Below are 13,650 nucleotides of genomic sequence, written 5' to 3' on the forward strand. Positions count from 1 at the left end.
GCCCAGTTCCTAACTCGCACTAAGTCCCGCTCACCCATCACCCCTGGGCTCGCTGACCTACATTGGCTCCTGGTTAAGCAACACCTCGATTTCAACATTCTCATCCTTATTTTCAAATCCCTCCATGGCCTTGCCCCTCCCTATCTCGATAATCTCCTCCAACTCCCACCCCCCAAGATGGCTGCACTCCTCTAATTCTGCCCCCCTGAACATCCCTGATTATAATCACTTAACCATTGGTGACCATGCGTTCTGTTGCCTAGGCCCTAAAGCTCTGGAACTCCCTCCCTAAACCTCTCCACCTCTCTTTCCTCCTTCAAGACGCTCCTTAAAACATACCTCTTTGACCAAGCCTTTGGTCACCTGCACTAATTTCTACTTATGTTGCTCGTTGTCTAATTTTTAATCGCATAATACTCCCGTAAAGCACCTTGAGATGCTTCATTGTTAACGTCACTATATAAATACAAGCTGTTGTTGTTGTTGAAGATGCTCCTTAAAACCTAGTTCTCTGACCAAGCTTTTGGTCATCTGCCCCAATACCTCATGTGGCTGAGTGTTTGATAATGCTCCTGTGAAGCGCCTTTGGATATTTTACTACATTAGAGGCACTATATAAATGCAAGTTCCTGTTGTTGTTGTATGTCGGAAGGCAGAAAGCAAAGGGCAGTTTTCAAAAATGAGGTATGTCTAGTTTTGAATTAGTGGCTGGCCCTTTAAATCTAGTCACCGTATACATTAAATTTCAAATGGACTAGAGTTCAGATTCCTGTACCAAGTTTATTTCAATACAATTCTGCAACTTTAATCATCGATACCACAAGCTGGGACTATGTGGCTAACAGGGAGCTTATAGGGACAGAATAAATCCAGGAGCTAAAAACAATTACCAGACAGGGTTTTCTGTTTGCTTCCTGAGCACGAGAGAGTTTACCTAAAGCTCCAGACAGGGATAGGCAGTCAAAGGTTTAGGAAGCTAGGACTTACCCATGAGAGTGATGAGAACTGATACAATCCAAGGTAAGAAAATTAGACAAGATCCACATAACAGTTGGGGTGAAAGTAAGTTTCTTAGAAACGGGCAGGAGTGGGGAGTGATATCCACAGGGGTCTGTATTGGGGCTGCGATATCCAGAACCGATCTGGATTTAGGAATTGAGGAAACAATATTGAGATTTGCTGATGACACAAAATTGGGTCAGCCAAATTGTGACAATGTGCAAGAGGACACAGAGACTTTGCAAATAGGTGGCAGATGCAGTTTAACAGAGAAATGTGAAGTTATACATTTTGGAAGTAATAATACCCAAGATGGTGAGATTTTAAATGAATCAAAGTGAGTTCAGCACCTTCGGTCTCTAATCGAAATAGAACAGGAATAGATTTCATGGCGACATCATGATTAGCATCATATACAGGATGTGACATCACTACAAAGTGAAATGGGCCCAGGTTAGAGTTGGGAAGAAGTCACTATGAAAATATTACAAAAAAATTGAAACCAAATACTGTTTGCCACACCCCTGAACTGAGATTTTTTTTTAAAATTAATTCGTGGGACGCTGGCGTCACTGGCATTTATTGCCCATCCTTAATTGCCCGCGAAGGGGGCGGTGAGCCGCCTTCTTGAACCGCTGCAGTCCATGTAGTGAAGGCACCCGCGCAGTGTTGTTAGGTCGTGATTCCAGAATTTTGACACAGCGACGATGAAGGAATGGTGACATATTTCCAAGTGAGGACGGCGTGAGACTTGGAAGGAAACTTGGAGGTGGTGATGGTTCCATGTGCCTGCTGCCCTTGTCCTTCGAAGTGGTAGTGGTCACGGGTTTTGGAAGTGCTGTCAAAATAGCCGTGGTAAGTTGCTGCAGTGCATCTTGTAGATGGTACACACTACAGCCATGTTGCACCAGTGGTGGAGGGAGTGTATATTTAAGGTGGAGGTTGGGGTGCTGATCAAGCGGACTGCTTTGTTCTGGATGGTGTGTCAAACCTCGAGTGTTGTTTGAGCTGCACTCATCCAGGCAAGTGGAGAGTATTGCATCACACTCCTGACTTGTGTCTTGTAGGTGGTGGAAAGGCTTTGGGGAGTCAAGAGATGAGTCACTCGCCGCAGAATACCAAGCCTCTGACCTGCTCTTGTAGCCACAGTATGAGAGAGTCTGGTCCAGTTAAGTTTCTGGTCAATGATGACCACCCCCAGGATATTGACGGTGGGGGATTTGACAATGGTAATGCCATTGAATGTCAAGGGAGGTGGTAAATTCTCTTATTGGAGATGGTCATTGCCTAGCACTTGTGTGGCGTGAATACTGATGTGGATCCTAAATTCACTACCTGTGATCAGCAGGATGTACCAATCCTGCATCTAGCAGGAGGGAAGGAAGGGGTGGGGGGGTCAGAGTCATGACAGTCAGTGTCACCATCACAGTGTGGGCACGGCCTGTGGCTGGATGTGCTATCACTGCCCCTGTGGTTACAGGACCTGTGGTTTTTGGGTTCCTGGCTATGCAGCATCATCTAGCACCGACCGAGAGATCAGTGTGTCTGCTCTTCTGGAACTCCTCTCCAGCAGATGAGGCAGATACTGAGCGAGTTCCATGGCCCTGAAGCTGATCCGTCCAACAGCAGCAATACATATAGCGGCCGTGGACGTTTCCATCCAGCTTCGGTGATTTGTCTCCCAACCTGTAATCCTGCAACATTCCACAACCGGAAGCTGAGCAAAGAGCACTGATCTCAGCTGCCCAGACTTGACTATTCCCTCTAGACTGGACTATTCCAACACACTCCTGGCTGGCCTCCCACATTCTACCCTACATAAACTAGAGGTGATCCAAAACTCTGTTGTCCATGTCCTAACTCGCATCAAGTCCGCTCACCCATCACCCCTGTGTTCGCTGACCTATATTGGCTTCCGGTTAAGCAATGCTTGGATTTCAAAATTCTCATCCTTATTTTCAAATTCCTCCATGGCCTCACCCCTCCCTATTTCTGTAATCTCCTCCAGCTCACACCTCCCCACCCCCCGGGATGTCTGCGCTCCTCTAATTCTGCTCTCCTGAGCATCCGAGATTGTAATTGCTCAACCATTGCCGAGGTGCTTGGGGTCTATTGCCTAAACCTTTCCACCTCGCTTTCCTCTTTCAAGACGCTCCTTAAAATATACCTCTTTGACCAAGCTTTTGGTCACCTGTGCTAATTTCTACTTATGCAGCTCCATGTCAAATTTTTATCGTATAATACTCCTGTGAAGCACCTTGGGACATTTCATTACATTAAAGGTTCTAAATAAGTGTTTTTGTGAGGCTGGCATAGGTTAGCCCAATATCTCATCCCCACAGCTCACCCCACGCCAGGAAAACATGGGTGACATTGAAGAGAGCCGGGTGGGATCTGTCCCACAAACACGGCAGACCAGCAGGGGGAAGACCCAGGGAGTGTTGTGTCAGCTTCTCCAGTGATCAGGTCCATGGGAGAAAGTTACAATGCAGAGCGAGTCCGAGGAGCCAGTACAGCAAGAAATATCCGACAACGCAGCGCGTAGTCGGACTGCAGTCCCTCCAATCCCGCAGCAGAGCAGTGAGCGGGTTTCTGGGAATTATCCCAAACTTGTCAGGAGGAGGTGAGGTAGCAGAGTCGCGAGCCAAATGTCCAGGCTCCGCTTCTCGGAGCAGGTGAGCAGAGAACCAGTACAGGATGGGAGTGGAGGAGGCGAGGAATCTGGTCACAACCTGCACAGGAAGCAAGAGAATTACTAGTTATTTCACATTTTCAAGCAAACAAACCAAACATGCTTAAACAAAAGCAAAATACTGTGGATGCTGGAAATCTCAAATAGAAACAGAAAAAGTTGGAAAAACTTAGTCGGTCAGGCTGTATCTGTGGAGAGGGAAACAGAGCTAATGTTTCAGGTCGGTGACCTTCCATTACACATTTAAATCTGCCCTCACTTCAGCCGCTCCCAGGTCAAGAGCAGGTGGTTCCACCGTCAGTCCCACGACGCTCAGTGCAGAACTCTCTGTCTCCGAAGAGAGCTGCACAAAGTTAGCAGTCAGCTCTCTTTACACAGGTTAGAATGCAGAATTCTCGGTCACAAACCAGTGTGGAAGCAGAGTTGATGAATTCTTTTAAAAGTGAGTTAGCCGCTTGAAAAGTGTGGTTTGGGAGAGTGGGATTAGACTGGATGGGATGTTAAAGGATGTGGGGAGTGAGTGGGAGAGTGGGGTTAGGCTGGCTGGAATAGTAAAGGGTGTGGAGAGTGAGCGGCAGAATGGGATTAGACTCGGAGGGATATTAAAGGCTGTGGGGTGCGACCGATCGCTCCGCATGTACTCTCGGCGCACGCCGTGTTTATCGTCCTTTCACAGTTCTTACCTGGATGTGCATGAAGCAGACGCCAAATGTCAGCAGTGCTGTCGCGTGAACGATGTAGACAAACACTCGATGACTATGGAAGTCAGATAGTGGTTTGCTGTCCCTTTCAGTCTCTTCCTTCAGCTTTCTGCCCACCAGACCCAGCTGTAGACAATACCAGGGATCAGCAAGCACATACTGCCAGGCCGCCCACACTCCCAAAGCCACAACCGGGAACGCCAGCAGGAAGTTGGGCAGCTGGCGGAGCTGGTAATATCTCAGGAAGCCCACATTCCAGTAGGTGTCCTGAATATAAGAGTATATGATGGGGAATCGGTGATGGCACCAGCTAGGCAGAACACCGTCCTTATCCGGCACACGATAGCCCTTGACCCTTGCCAGCTGCAGCAGAGCTGGAGGGATGTCCAGGGCTGGATTCACATCTGGTTTACAGAACGTCAGGTATCCGTAATACTGAAAGAGTGCAAAGGGCAGCACGATCGCCACTGTTCCTGCAGCCACTAGCAGCACAGACCGAAGGACGAGACTTAACCACGACTTGCGAGAGTCCTTTCCCGTAACCTTTAGCTCGGGTCTTGCATACAAAGAGCAATGCTTCAGCTGGGAGTGAAGCAGAAATCCTGCGTTTACAATTCCGTTGGAGCGAGCTGCCGTGGACAAAGCAAAGAGAATACAGCTTGTCAGTGGCCGGCCCTTCTCCAGGTGCAGCATTCCGCTGAAGGCCAGCAGCGCGAACATGCTTTCGGAATAGGCTGCAGACATGAAGACACTGGCTGGGGTGAGGCAGAAGAGGAGGCTGGAGAGAGAGGCCAGCCTGCCATCCCGGAGCACAGCCACCCCCAGCTGGTAGAGAATGACCGCCGACAGAACGAAGAGCACCGTGTTGAGCAGCATTGTGGCGAGCAGCAGCCGACTGTGGAGACTGAGTTGCCATTGGAGGGGCCAGAGCACCGTCTCCGCCACTACCCGCAGGCTCGCCGGAAACAACGGCAGGAAAGCAAAGTTCTGCTCGTAGATGTAGCCAAATTCCGCTATAAACAGGAAGTGCTGTGCGTCCCAGCGCGAGAAACCGCTAAACAGGATCTCTAGCACCACATCGCCAGCGCTCAGAGTGTGCAGTTGGGGTGCTCGGAACGCGTCTGCTTTGTGGTCAGGAATCAGAGAATTAAACACCATCTGGAAAAGGAACAAAGAGGTGGGGTAAATATTCTCTCCAGCAGGTAAATCCAGCATAAATGCACCCATAAAACTGTCAAACACAGAGACTACTGTTGGACAACACAGATCTTAAAGCATGTGTAAATGCTTGAAAAATCACATCCAGGTACCACCACCCCTCCCAAAACTGCAGGTACAAGTGTCTCTGAAGGAGCCAAATTTTTAATCAATTAAAAATGTTAATTGCTAAAAATTAGAATATAAAACATATTCAATCATAATGGGAGAAAATTGGATTACCTATAGGTTCGAGCCCTGCCCAAGTGCCTGTGGGATGGAGCCACATGAAACAGGAACCTCCTGGTTTCCAGCCAATCTGTGCTGAGATAGCAGCACTCTGCGGGAGAAGGACCGAGGAGGTACAAGCTAGGATCAGCACCCAGGGGTCCAGTTTCCCAGTGAGAGTCAGCACCTTCAGGAACTGTACCCCAGTGAGAATCAGCACCTTCAGGAACTGTACCCCAGTGAGAGTCAGCACCTTCAGGAACTGTACCTCAGTGAGAGTCAGCACCTTCAGGAACTGTACCCCAGTGAGAATCCCTTCGAGGATGAGGCTGGGGAATTAATAATGGAAAACAGAGAAATTACAGAGACTTCAAACAAATATTTTCCGTCGGTCTTCATGGTAGAAGACATTAAAAGCTGCCCAATAATGGATAATCACGGGGCTATAGGGAGGGAGGAACTGAAAACAATCACTAATGAAAAGGTATTCGGTAAAGTAATGGGACTAAAGCCAGACAAGTCCCCTAGACCCAATGGCCTGCACCCTCGGGTCTTAAAAGAAGTGGCTGCAGAGATAATGAATGCATTGATTGTAATCAACCAAAATTCCCTGGATGCTGGAGAGGTCCCAGCGGACTGGAAAACCGCAAATGTAACACCCCTATTTAAGAAAGGAGGGAGACAGAAAGCAGAAAACTATAGACCAGTTAGTCTAACATTTCATTGGGAAAATGCTGGAAGTAAAAGAAGGATATTTAGAAAATCATAATGCAGTCTAGCAGAGTCAGCATGGTTTTATGAAAGGGAAATTATGTTTGACAAATTTGCTGGAGTTTTTTTTGAGGATGTAATGAGCAGGGTGGATAAAGGGGAACCAGTAGATGTGTATTTGGATTTCCAGAAAGCTTTCGATAAGGTGCCACATCAAAGGTTACTGCACAAGTTGAGAGCTCAAGGGGTTGGGGTTAATATATTAGTGGATAGAGGATTGGCTAACTAACAGGAAACAGAGAGTCGTGATAAATGGGTCATTTTCAGGTTGACAAACTATAACTAGTGGGGTGCCACAGATATCAGTGCTGGGGCCTCAACTATTTACAATTTATATTAAGGATTTGGATGAAGGCACCAAGTGTAATGTAGCCAAATTTGTTATTGATACAAAGGTAGGTGGGAAAGCAAGTTGTGAGAAGGATGCAAATAACTTACAAAGGGATATAGATAGGCTCAGTAAGTGGGCAAAAATCTGGCAGATGGAGTGTAATGTGGGAAAATGTGAGGTTATTCACTTTGGTAGGAAAAAATAAAAAAGCGAATTATTATTTAAATGGGGAGAGATTACAAGATGCAGTGATACAGAGGGATCTGGGGATCCTTGTACATGAAACACAAAAAGTTAGCATGCAGGTACAGCAAGTAATTAAGAAAATGGATGAGAATTTTAAAACCGAGGCGCTGCTGGACCTGGAGTCTGAGGCTCAGCCAGTGTAGGTCAGCGAGCACAGGGGTGATGGCTGAGTGGGAATAGAAGCCATTACAGGTGATTCACTGGCTACGACTGCACAGATAGGAATGGAGTCAGGCAAGGTGGGCAGACCCACCCAGCTGGACGACGGTGGAAAGGCCTTGGAGGAGCATGGTATGGTCAAACCATGCCAAAGGCTGCAGACAGATCGAGAAAGACGAGGAGGGATAGTTTACCACAGTGACAGTCACGTAGGATGCAATTTGTGATTTTGATAAGGGCCGTTTCAGTACTGTGGCAGGGATCCTGATTGGAGGGATTCAAACATGGAAAGATAGGCACGAATTTGGGAGGGGACATGTACTCCAATGCTGCAGTGATTTTCTCAGGCCCAGCAGCTAATGGAGAGGAGTGGGGACTAATATAATTCATGGACAGTCTGCATAACCAGGATCCTGTAAACACTGGCCAGCACCCAAGGGGCAGTACCTGGGAAAAGTCCCACAATTTAGGAACAGGAAACGAACACCGTCTGTGTTCAGAGCACAAATGCACGAGCGTTTTCACTTCTCCTTGGAATATTTCTTTAATCCACAAAGTGCTGTGAGGATTGAAGGAGAGACTGACCTGGAAAAGGATGGCCAGGATCCTGGAGCAAAGGGCAAAGTGCACGACCGAACGGAGGTCAGATGCTGCCATGGTCTTGGTGCAGGTCTCCAATCAGAGCGCAGCTCTGATCCTCTGCACAGTGATTCCTGAAATTGGATTACAGAACGTTAATGGAAACAACCCAGAAGGGAGTCACAAAACAACAGGAAATGCTGTAAATACTGACAACACAGCCAGTCAGGCTCTGAAACAGAGAGAAGTTAGTGTCAGGTAGAAAAACTTAAAACATGAAGCCACAAATGACCATGAGCCCATGGGCCCTGCTCCATCTCACAGTGGCTGATCCACACCCTCTCTGACCACTCCGCACATCCTGCCTCGACCCCCACCACCACCCCCCCCCCCCCCCCCATTCTGCAACCCCTCCCCGACCCACTCCCAGTCAGTGTTTCCCTCTGCTCCAAGGAAAGCAATCCCAGCTCTCCAATCTCTCCACGTAAATGAAGTTGCTCATCCCTAGTTTGATCCTGGTAAATCTCCTCTGTACCCTCTCCAAGCCCTTGACATCCTTCCTAAAGAGTGGTGTCAAACTGTACACAATACTCCAGCTGAGGCGTAACCAGTGATTTGTAAAGGTTTAGCATGACTTCCTGAGGCACTTTATCAAATGGCCTTTTGAAAGTTCATATATACATCTACTGAAGTACCATCATCAACCCTCTTTGTTACATCAAAGAACTCAAATCAGGTTAGTCAGACACGATTTGCCTTTAACAAATCCGTGCTGGCTGTCCCTTATTAACCCATGCTTCTCCTAGTGAGAATTAATTTTGACCTCGGCAATGGTCTCTAGTAGTTTTCCCACTGCTGACGTTATGTTTTATGTTACCCAGTAAACTTTTCTCATACTCTCTTTGCCCTTGTATCTTTTTTCAATTTCTCCTTGCACTCTCTGTATTCTGCCTGGTTTTCAACTGTAGTTTGTACCTGACATAAACCACCTTTTTGTGCTTTGTTTTAACCTCTATTTCCTTTGTCATCCAGAGAGCTCTAGCTTTGGATACCCCAGCTTTCCTCCTTATGGAAATATGCTTGCTTTGTACCCGAACTATCTCTGCCTTGAAAGCCTCATGAAGGGGTTTGATAGGTGGATGTAGAGAAGTTGTTGCCTTGTAGGGTGTGTCCAAAACTAGGGTCCATAAATATAAGATCGTCACTAATAAATTCAATAGGGAATTCAGGAGAAACTTCATTACCCAGACAGTAATTAGAATGTAGAACTCGCTACCACAAGGAACTACGGAAGCAAATAGCAGAAACATTTAAGGGGAAGCTAGATAAACACATGAGGGAGAACGAAGTGGAAGGATATGCAGATAGGGTTAGATGAAGAGGGGTTGGAGGAGGCTCACATGGAGCATAAACCAGTTGGGCCAAATGGCCTGTTTCTGTACTGTAGATTCTATGCAACATATGCAGGGTGCCCCCGGGAGCGTGTCAGTATTCACAGGGGCTCCCTGAAACTGTGTCAATATTTGTAGAGGGTCCCAAAGAGCAATGTTCGCTGTAAGCTGCCAGGGACCCCGCGCAGTCGCCTTGCCAGATTTTCAATGAGAACCACGCATGCGCAGTGTCTTGAATAACCCGCGCGGTGCCAAATAAAATTACAGGGAACATTGCCCGGGAGTCTGTCAATATTGGTATAGGATGCCTGGGAGTGTGTCATTATTTGTAGGGTCTCTGTATGTGTGACAATATTTCTAGGATGCCTCCCATACAGTAAATCTTGAAAATGACTAGGTCGAAATCAATGTCCTTTCTGGCCAAATTCGAGCTGCTATCAATGAAAGCTGTGGCCTTTTTGTATTTATTTTAAAGTATCAGCTGTGATTCAGTGGGCAGCACATTCGCCTTTGAGTCAGAAGTTTCAGCACATAAATCTAGGCTGACACTCTAGTGCAGTGCTGAGGGAGTGCTGCACTATCGGAGGTGTCGTGTTTCAAATGAAACGTTAAACAGAGGTCCCGTCTGCTCTCTCAGGTGGACTTAAAAAATCCTATGGCACTATTTTGAAGAACAGGGGAGTTATCCGTGGTGTCCTGACCATTATTTATACCTCAATCAATATAACAAAAACAGATTATCTGGTCATTATCCCATTGCTGTTTGTGGGAGTTGCTGTGCGCAAGATGGCTGCCGCATTTCCCACATTACAACAATGACTACGCTCCTAAATTCTTCATTGACTGTAAAGTGCTTTGAGACATCCGGTGGTTGTGAAAGGTGCTATATAAATGCAAGTCTCTTATTGCATTTAGCTTCCAAGCTGTAGATCACACAAGCATTACTCTGCTAATTCAAGGTGAGAATGTTACCAAAATTAAATCAGGCAACTGGGAGCTTGCTATGCAAATTGAATGCAAGAATTTAATGCAGCGAGCTGTTGTGATCTGGAATGCACTGCCTCCAAGGCTGGTGGAAGCAGATTCAATAATAACTTTCAAAAGGGCATTTGGTAAATGCATGAAAAGGAATATGCTGGGCTATGGGGAAAGAGCTGGGGAGTGGGACAATGATCCCCTAATTTAAAATTTGGGTGCGCGGTCCCTTTAACGGGCTGCGTTGCCCAAAGTTTCGCGCATGCACGAAATTTCACATTGCAAAAGCCAGTCCCGTGCTGCGCGGGACCAGCAGACTGCTGGGGAACGTTGGAGTAAGACTAATTGGATAGTTCTTTCAAAGAGCACAAGCACAATGGATTGGATGGCTGTATCCTTTTGTGTTGCATCATTCTATGGTTCTAAAGCACTTGTGCAAGGCATTGTATAAATGCAAGTCCTTTTCTTTCCATTTGCAGCTCAATCTCACACTGATATTTCCTGCTCTCCCTCGCTGTCCAGAACCGCAGCTTTCAATTTCCACAATAACTTGTATGTATGTTGTGCCTTTAACCTAGTAAAAAGTCCCACGGTAGCAATTAATAGCAAAACTCTTCCTGTCCATGGATTAAACATTCATTCTGCGAGCAGTCGCTGGTTTGTAAGGAATCTGGACATCATTCAATCAGATTGCTGGTGGATGTACCCAGCCTCAGTGACGCGCTGCCACTGGAACTAGACTTGTGTTACATGTCCTGCTTGTCAGATTTAATTTTGATAGCATTCTCACCTAAGATTGTGAAGGTTGTGGGTTCAAGCCCCACTCACATACTTGACACAGTCTAAGTTGACACTCCAGTTCGGTACGGAGGGAGCGCTGCACGGTCAGAGGGGCGGCACGGAGGGAGCGCTGCACGGTCAGAGGGGCGGCACGGAGGGAGCGCTGCACGGTCAGAGGGAGTGCTTCACGGTCGGAGGTACGCTGCACGGTTGGAGGGGCTGTACAGAGGGAGCGCTGCACGGTCAGGGGGCGGTACGGAGTGAGTGCTGCACGGTCGGAGGGAGCGCTGCACGGTCGGAGGGGCGGTACGGAGGGAGCGCTGCACCGTCGAAGCGACGGTACGGAGGGAGCGCTGCACGGTCGGAGGGGCGGTACGGAGGGAGCGCTGCACGGTCCGAGGGGCGGTACGGAGGGAGCGCTGCACGGTCCGAGGGGCGGTACGGAGGGAGCGCTGCACGGTCCGAGGGGCGGTACGGAGGGAGCGCTGCACGGTCCGAGGGGCGGTACGGAGGGAGCGCTGCACGGTCCGAGGGGCGGTACGGAGGGAGCGCTGCACGGTCCGAGGGGCGGTACGGAGGGAGCGCTGCACGGTCCGAGGGGCGGTACGGAGGGAGCGCTGCACGGTCCGAGGGGCGGTACGGAGGGAGCGCTGCACGGTCCGAGGGGCGGTACGGAGGGAGCGCTGCACGGTCCGAGGGGCGGTACGGAGGGAGCGCTGCACGGTCCGAGGGGCGGTACGGAGGGAGCGCTGCACGGTCCGAGGGGCGGTACGGAGGGAGCGCTGCACGGTCCGAGGGGCGGTACGGAGGGAGCGCTGCACGGTCCGAGGGGCGGTACGGAGGGAGCGCTGCACGGTCCGAGGGGCGGTACGGAGGGAGCGCTGCACGGTCCGAGGGGCGGTACGGAGGGAGCGCTGCACCGTCCGAGGGGCGGTACGGAGGGAGCGCTGCACCGTCCGAGGGGCGGTACGGAGGGAGCGCTGCACGGTCCGAGGGGCGGTACGGAGGGAGCGCTGCACGGTCCGAGGGGCGGTACGGAGGGAGCGCTGCACGGTCGGAGGGGCGGTACGGAGGGAGCGCTGCACGGTCGGAGGGAGCGCTGCACGGTCGGAGCGGCGGTACGGAGGAAGCGCTGCACGGTCCGAGGGGCGGTACGGAGGGAGCGCTGCACGGTCCGAGGGGCGGTACGGAGGGAGCGCTGCACGGTCCGAGGGGCGGTACGGAGGGAGCGCTGCACCGTCCGAGGGAGCGCTGCACTGTTGGGAGTGGCCTTCCCTTGAATGAGATGTTAAGCCAATGCCAATGCATGCTGCTTCAATCCAAGTAAAACATCCTATGGCACTATTCGAAACGCAGATAGTTCTCCAAGGTATCGTGGATACCACCAAAAACAGATTCATAATCTCATTGATCTTTCTAGAATTTTGCTGTGTGCAATTTGATGTCCACAAATCACGAGATAACAGTGACTACACTTCAAAATAATTATTTGTATAGTAGGGGCTTTGGGATGTTTTAAAGTGAAGGACACTAGATAAATCACAGAATCTCACAACACAAGAGCACTTTACCACAAGAGGCCAGAGCTGGAGACAGGAATTGGGGGAGAATCTGACTGGGAACAACGTGAAGGGATCCAGGAAAATGGGATTAGAGCAGCTTCAGTGAAGCAACCGCCACCACACCAGGTGCTGGGTGAATGGGATCATTCTTGTGTTGTGATTTCTGGATGAAAAGCAGCTTTAAAGGACCCTGTCAGAGGTTTGCAGTTACTGAGGAACATTAAAGGGATCAGAGGCATTCAGCGCCTCAGAGGTCCGGATCTTTGCGCGCGGGGTGAAGGGTCCTTTACTTTTAGGGGTCCCCGAGTTTGGAGTGGGGTGGGGGGAGGCTGGATTTTGCACGATGTTGTGATGGCGACACTTCGCTTTCACCTCGAAGCTGCGCATTGTGCCGATGTCGGAGGCCAGGCTGTCGCCCGCCAGCCCCCGGTGCACACTCACTCACCGCCACCACCACGGGACAGCAAAAACCTGACGGCCGGCGATTTCTTCCGGGTGAAATGCCCCATAGCCTGATGGGAATTACTGGCACGCGGCTGCGCAATAAAGTGAAGGAGGCAGCGGCCATGTTTAATATTGGCAGTAACTCCAATGGGAGCAAGATATGACCTGAATGCTATCAGTAGCTCCCACCTCCTGTATCTCTAATGCTCAATGGCACAGCTGACTGCAAAAAAAAAACTGCACATGCAATTACTCTTGAAGTGTAGGCAAAGACAGCAGCTAAGGGCCCACAAACAGAAGATATAAATGACCAGTTAATCTGTTTTTCATGTTATTGGTTGAGGGAGGATCATTGAACGCCCTGCTTTTCTCCCACTTGACCCATAGCTTCTTTACGGTTCATCTCAAAATGCAGATGGAGCCTCAGTTTAACATCTCATTTGGAAAAAAAAAGCACCTTCAACAGCACTGCATTCCTCCAGTACTGCACTGACCTCGCAGCCTAGATTATGTATTTTGTATTCGAGTGGGGCTTGATTCAGAAGGGAGAGGGAAGAAGAAAAATGAAATATTAAAATCAATGTTTATTTGTGAC

General features: G+C 49.2%; 1 protein-coding gene across 1 annotated transcript; it reads right to left on the bottom strand.

The window, feature by feature from the left end:
* Positions 1-770: 770 nt before the first annotated feature.
* Positions 771-13,087, bottom strand: pigv (phosphatidylinositol glycan anchor biosynthesis, class V). The gene is made up of 4 exons (XM_070898449.1): positions 13,057-13,087; positions 7,910-8,037; positions 4,375-5,550; positions 771-3,731 (listed from the first exon to the last, which is right to left on the bottom strand). The coding sequence occupies exons 2-4, from the start codon at positions 7,979-7,981 to the stop codon at positions 3,462-3,464; spliced, it is 1,518 nt and encodes a 505-aa protein (XP_070754550.1). The 5' UTR covers positions 7,982-8,037; positions 13,057-13,087; the 3' UTR covers positions 771-3,461.
* Positions 13,088-13,650: the final 563 nt, after the last annotated feature.

The sequence above is a fragment of the Pristiophorus japonicus genome, chromosome 14 (genome assembly GCF_044704955.1).
Source record: "Pristiophorus japonicus isolate sPriJap1 chromosome 14, sPriJap1.hap1, whole genome shotgun sequence".
Classification (NCBI taxonomy): domain Eukaryota; kingdom Metazoa; phylum Chordata; class Chondrichthyes; family Pristiophoridae; genus Pristiophorus; species Pristiophorus japonicus.

Bases quoted from the DNA above. Each gene is read 5' to 3' on its own strand.
- pigv (XM_070898449.1), bottom strand. From the start codon at position 7,981: ATGGCAGCATCTGACCTCCGTTCGGTCGTGCACTTTGCCCTTTGCTCC. The intron at 5,551-7,909 runs GTCAGTCTCTCC...TTCCTTTTCCAG, and splicing joins TCCTGGCCATCCTTTTCCAG to ATGGTGTTTAATTCTCTGAT. The intron at 3,732-4,374 runs GTAAGAACTGTG...CTTCCTGTGCAG, and splicing joins TCTGCTTCATGCACATCCAG to GTTGTGACCAGATTCCTCGC.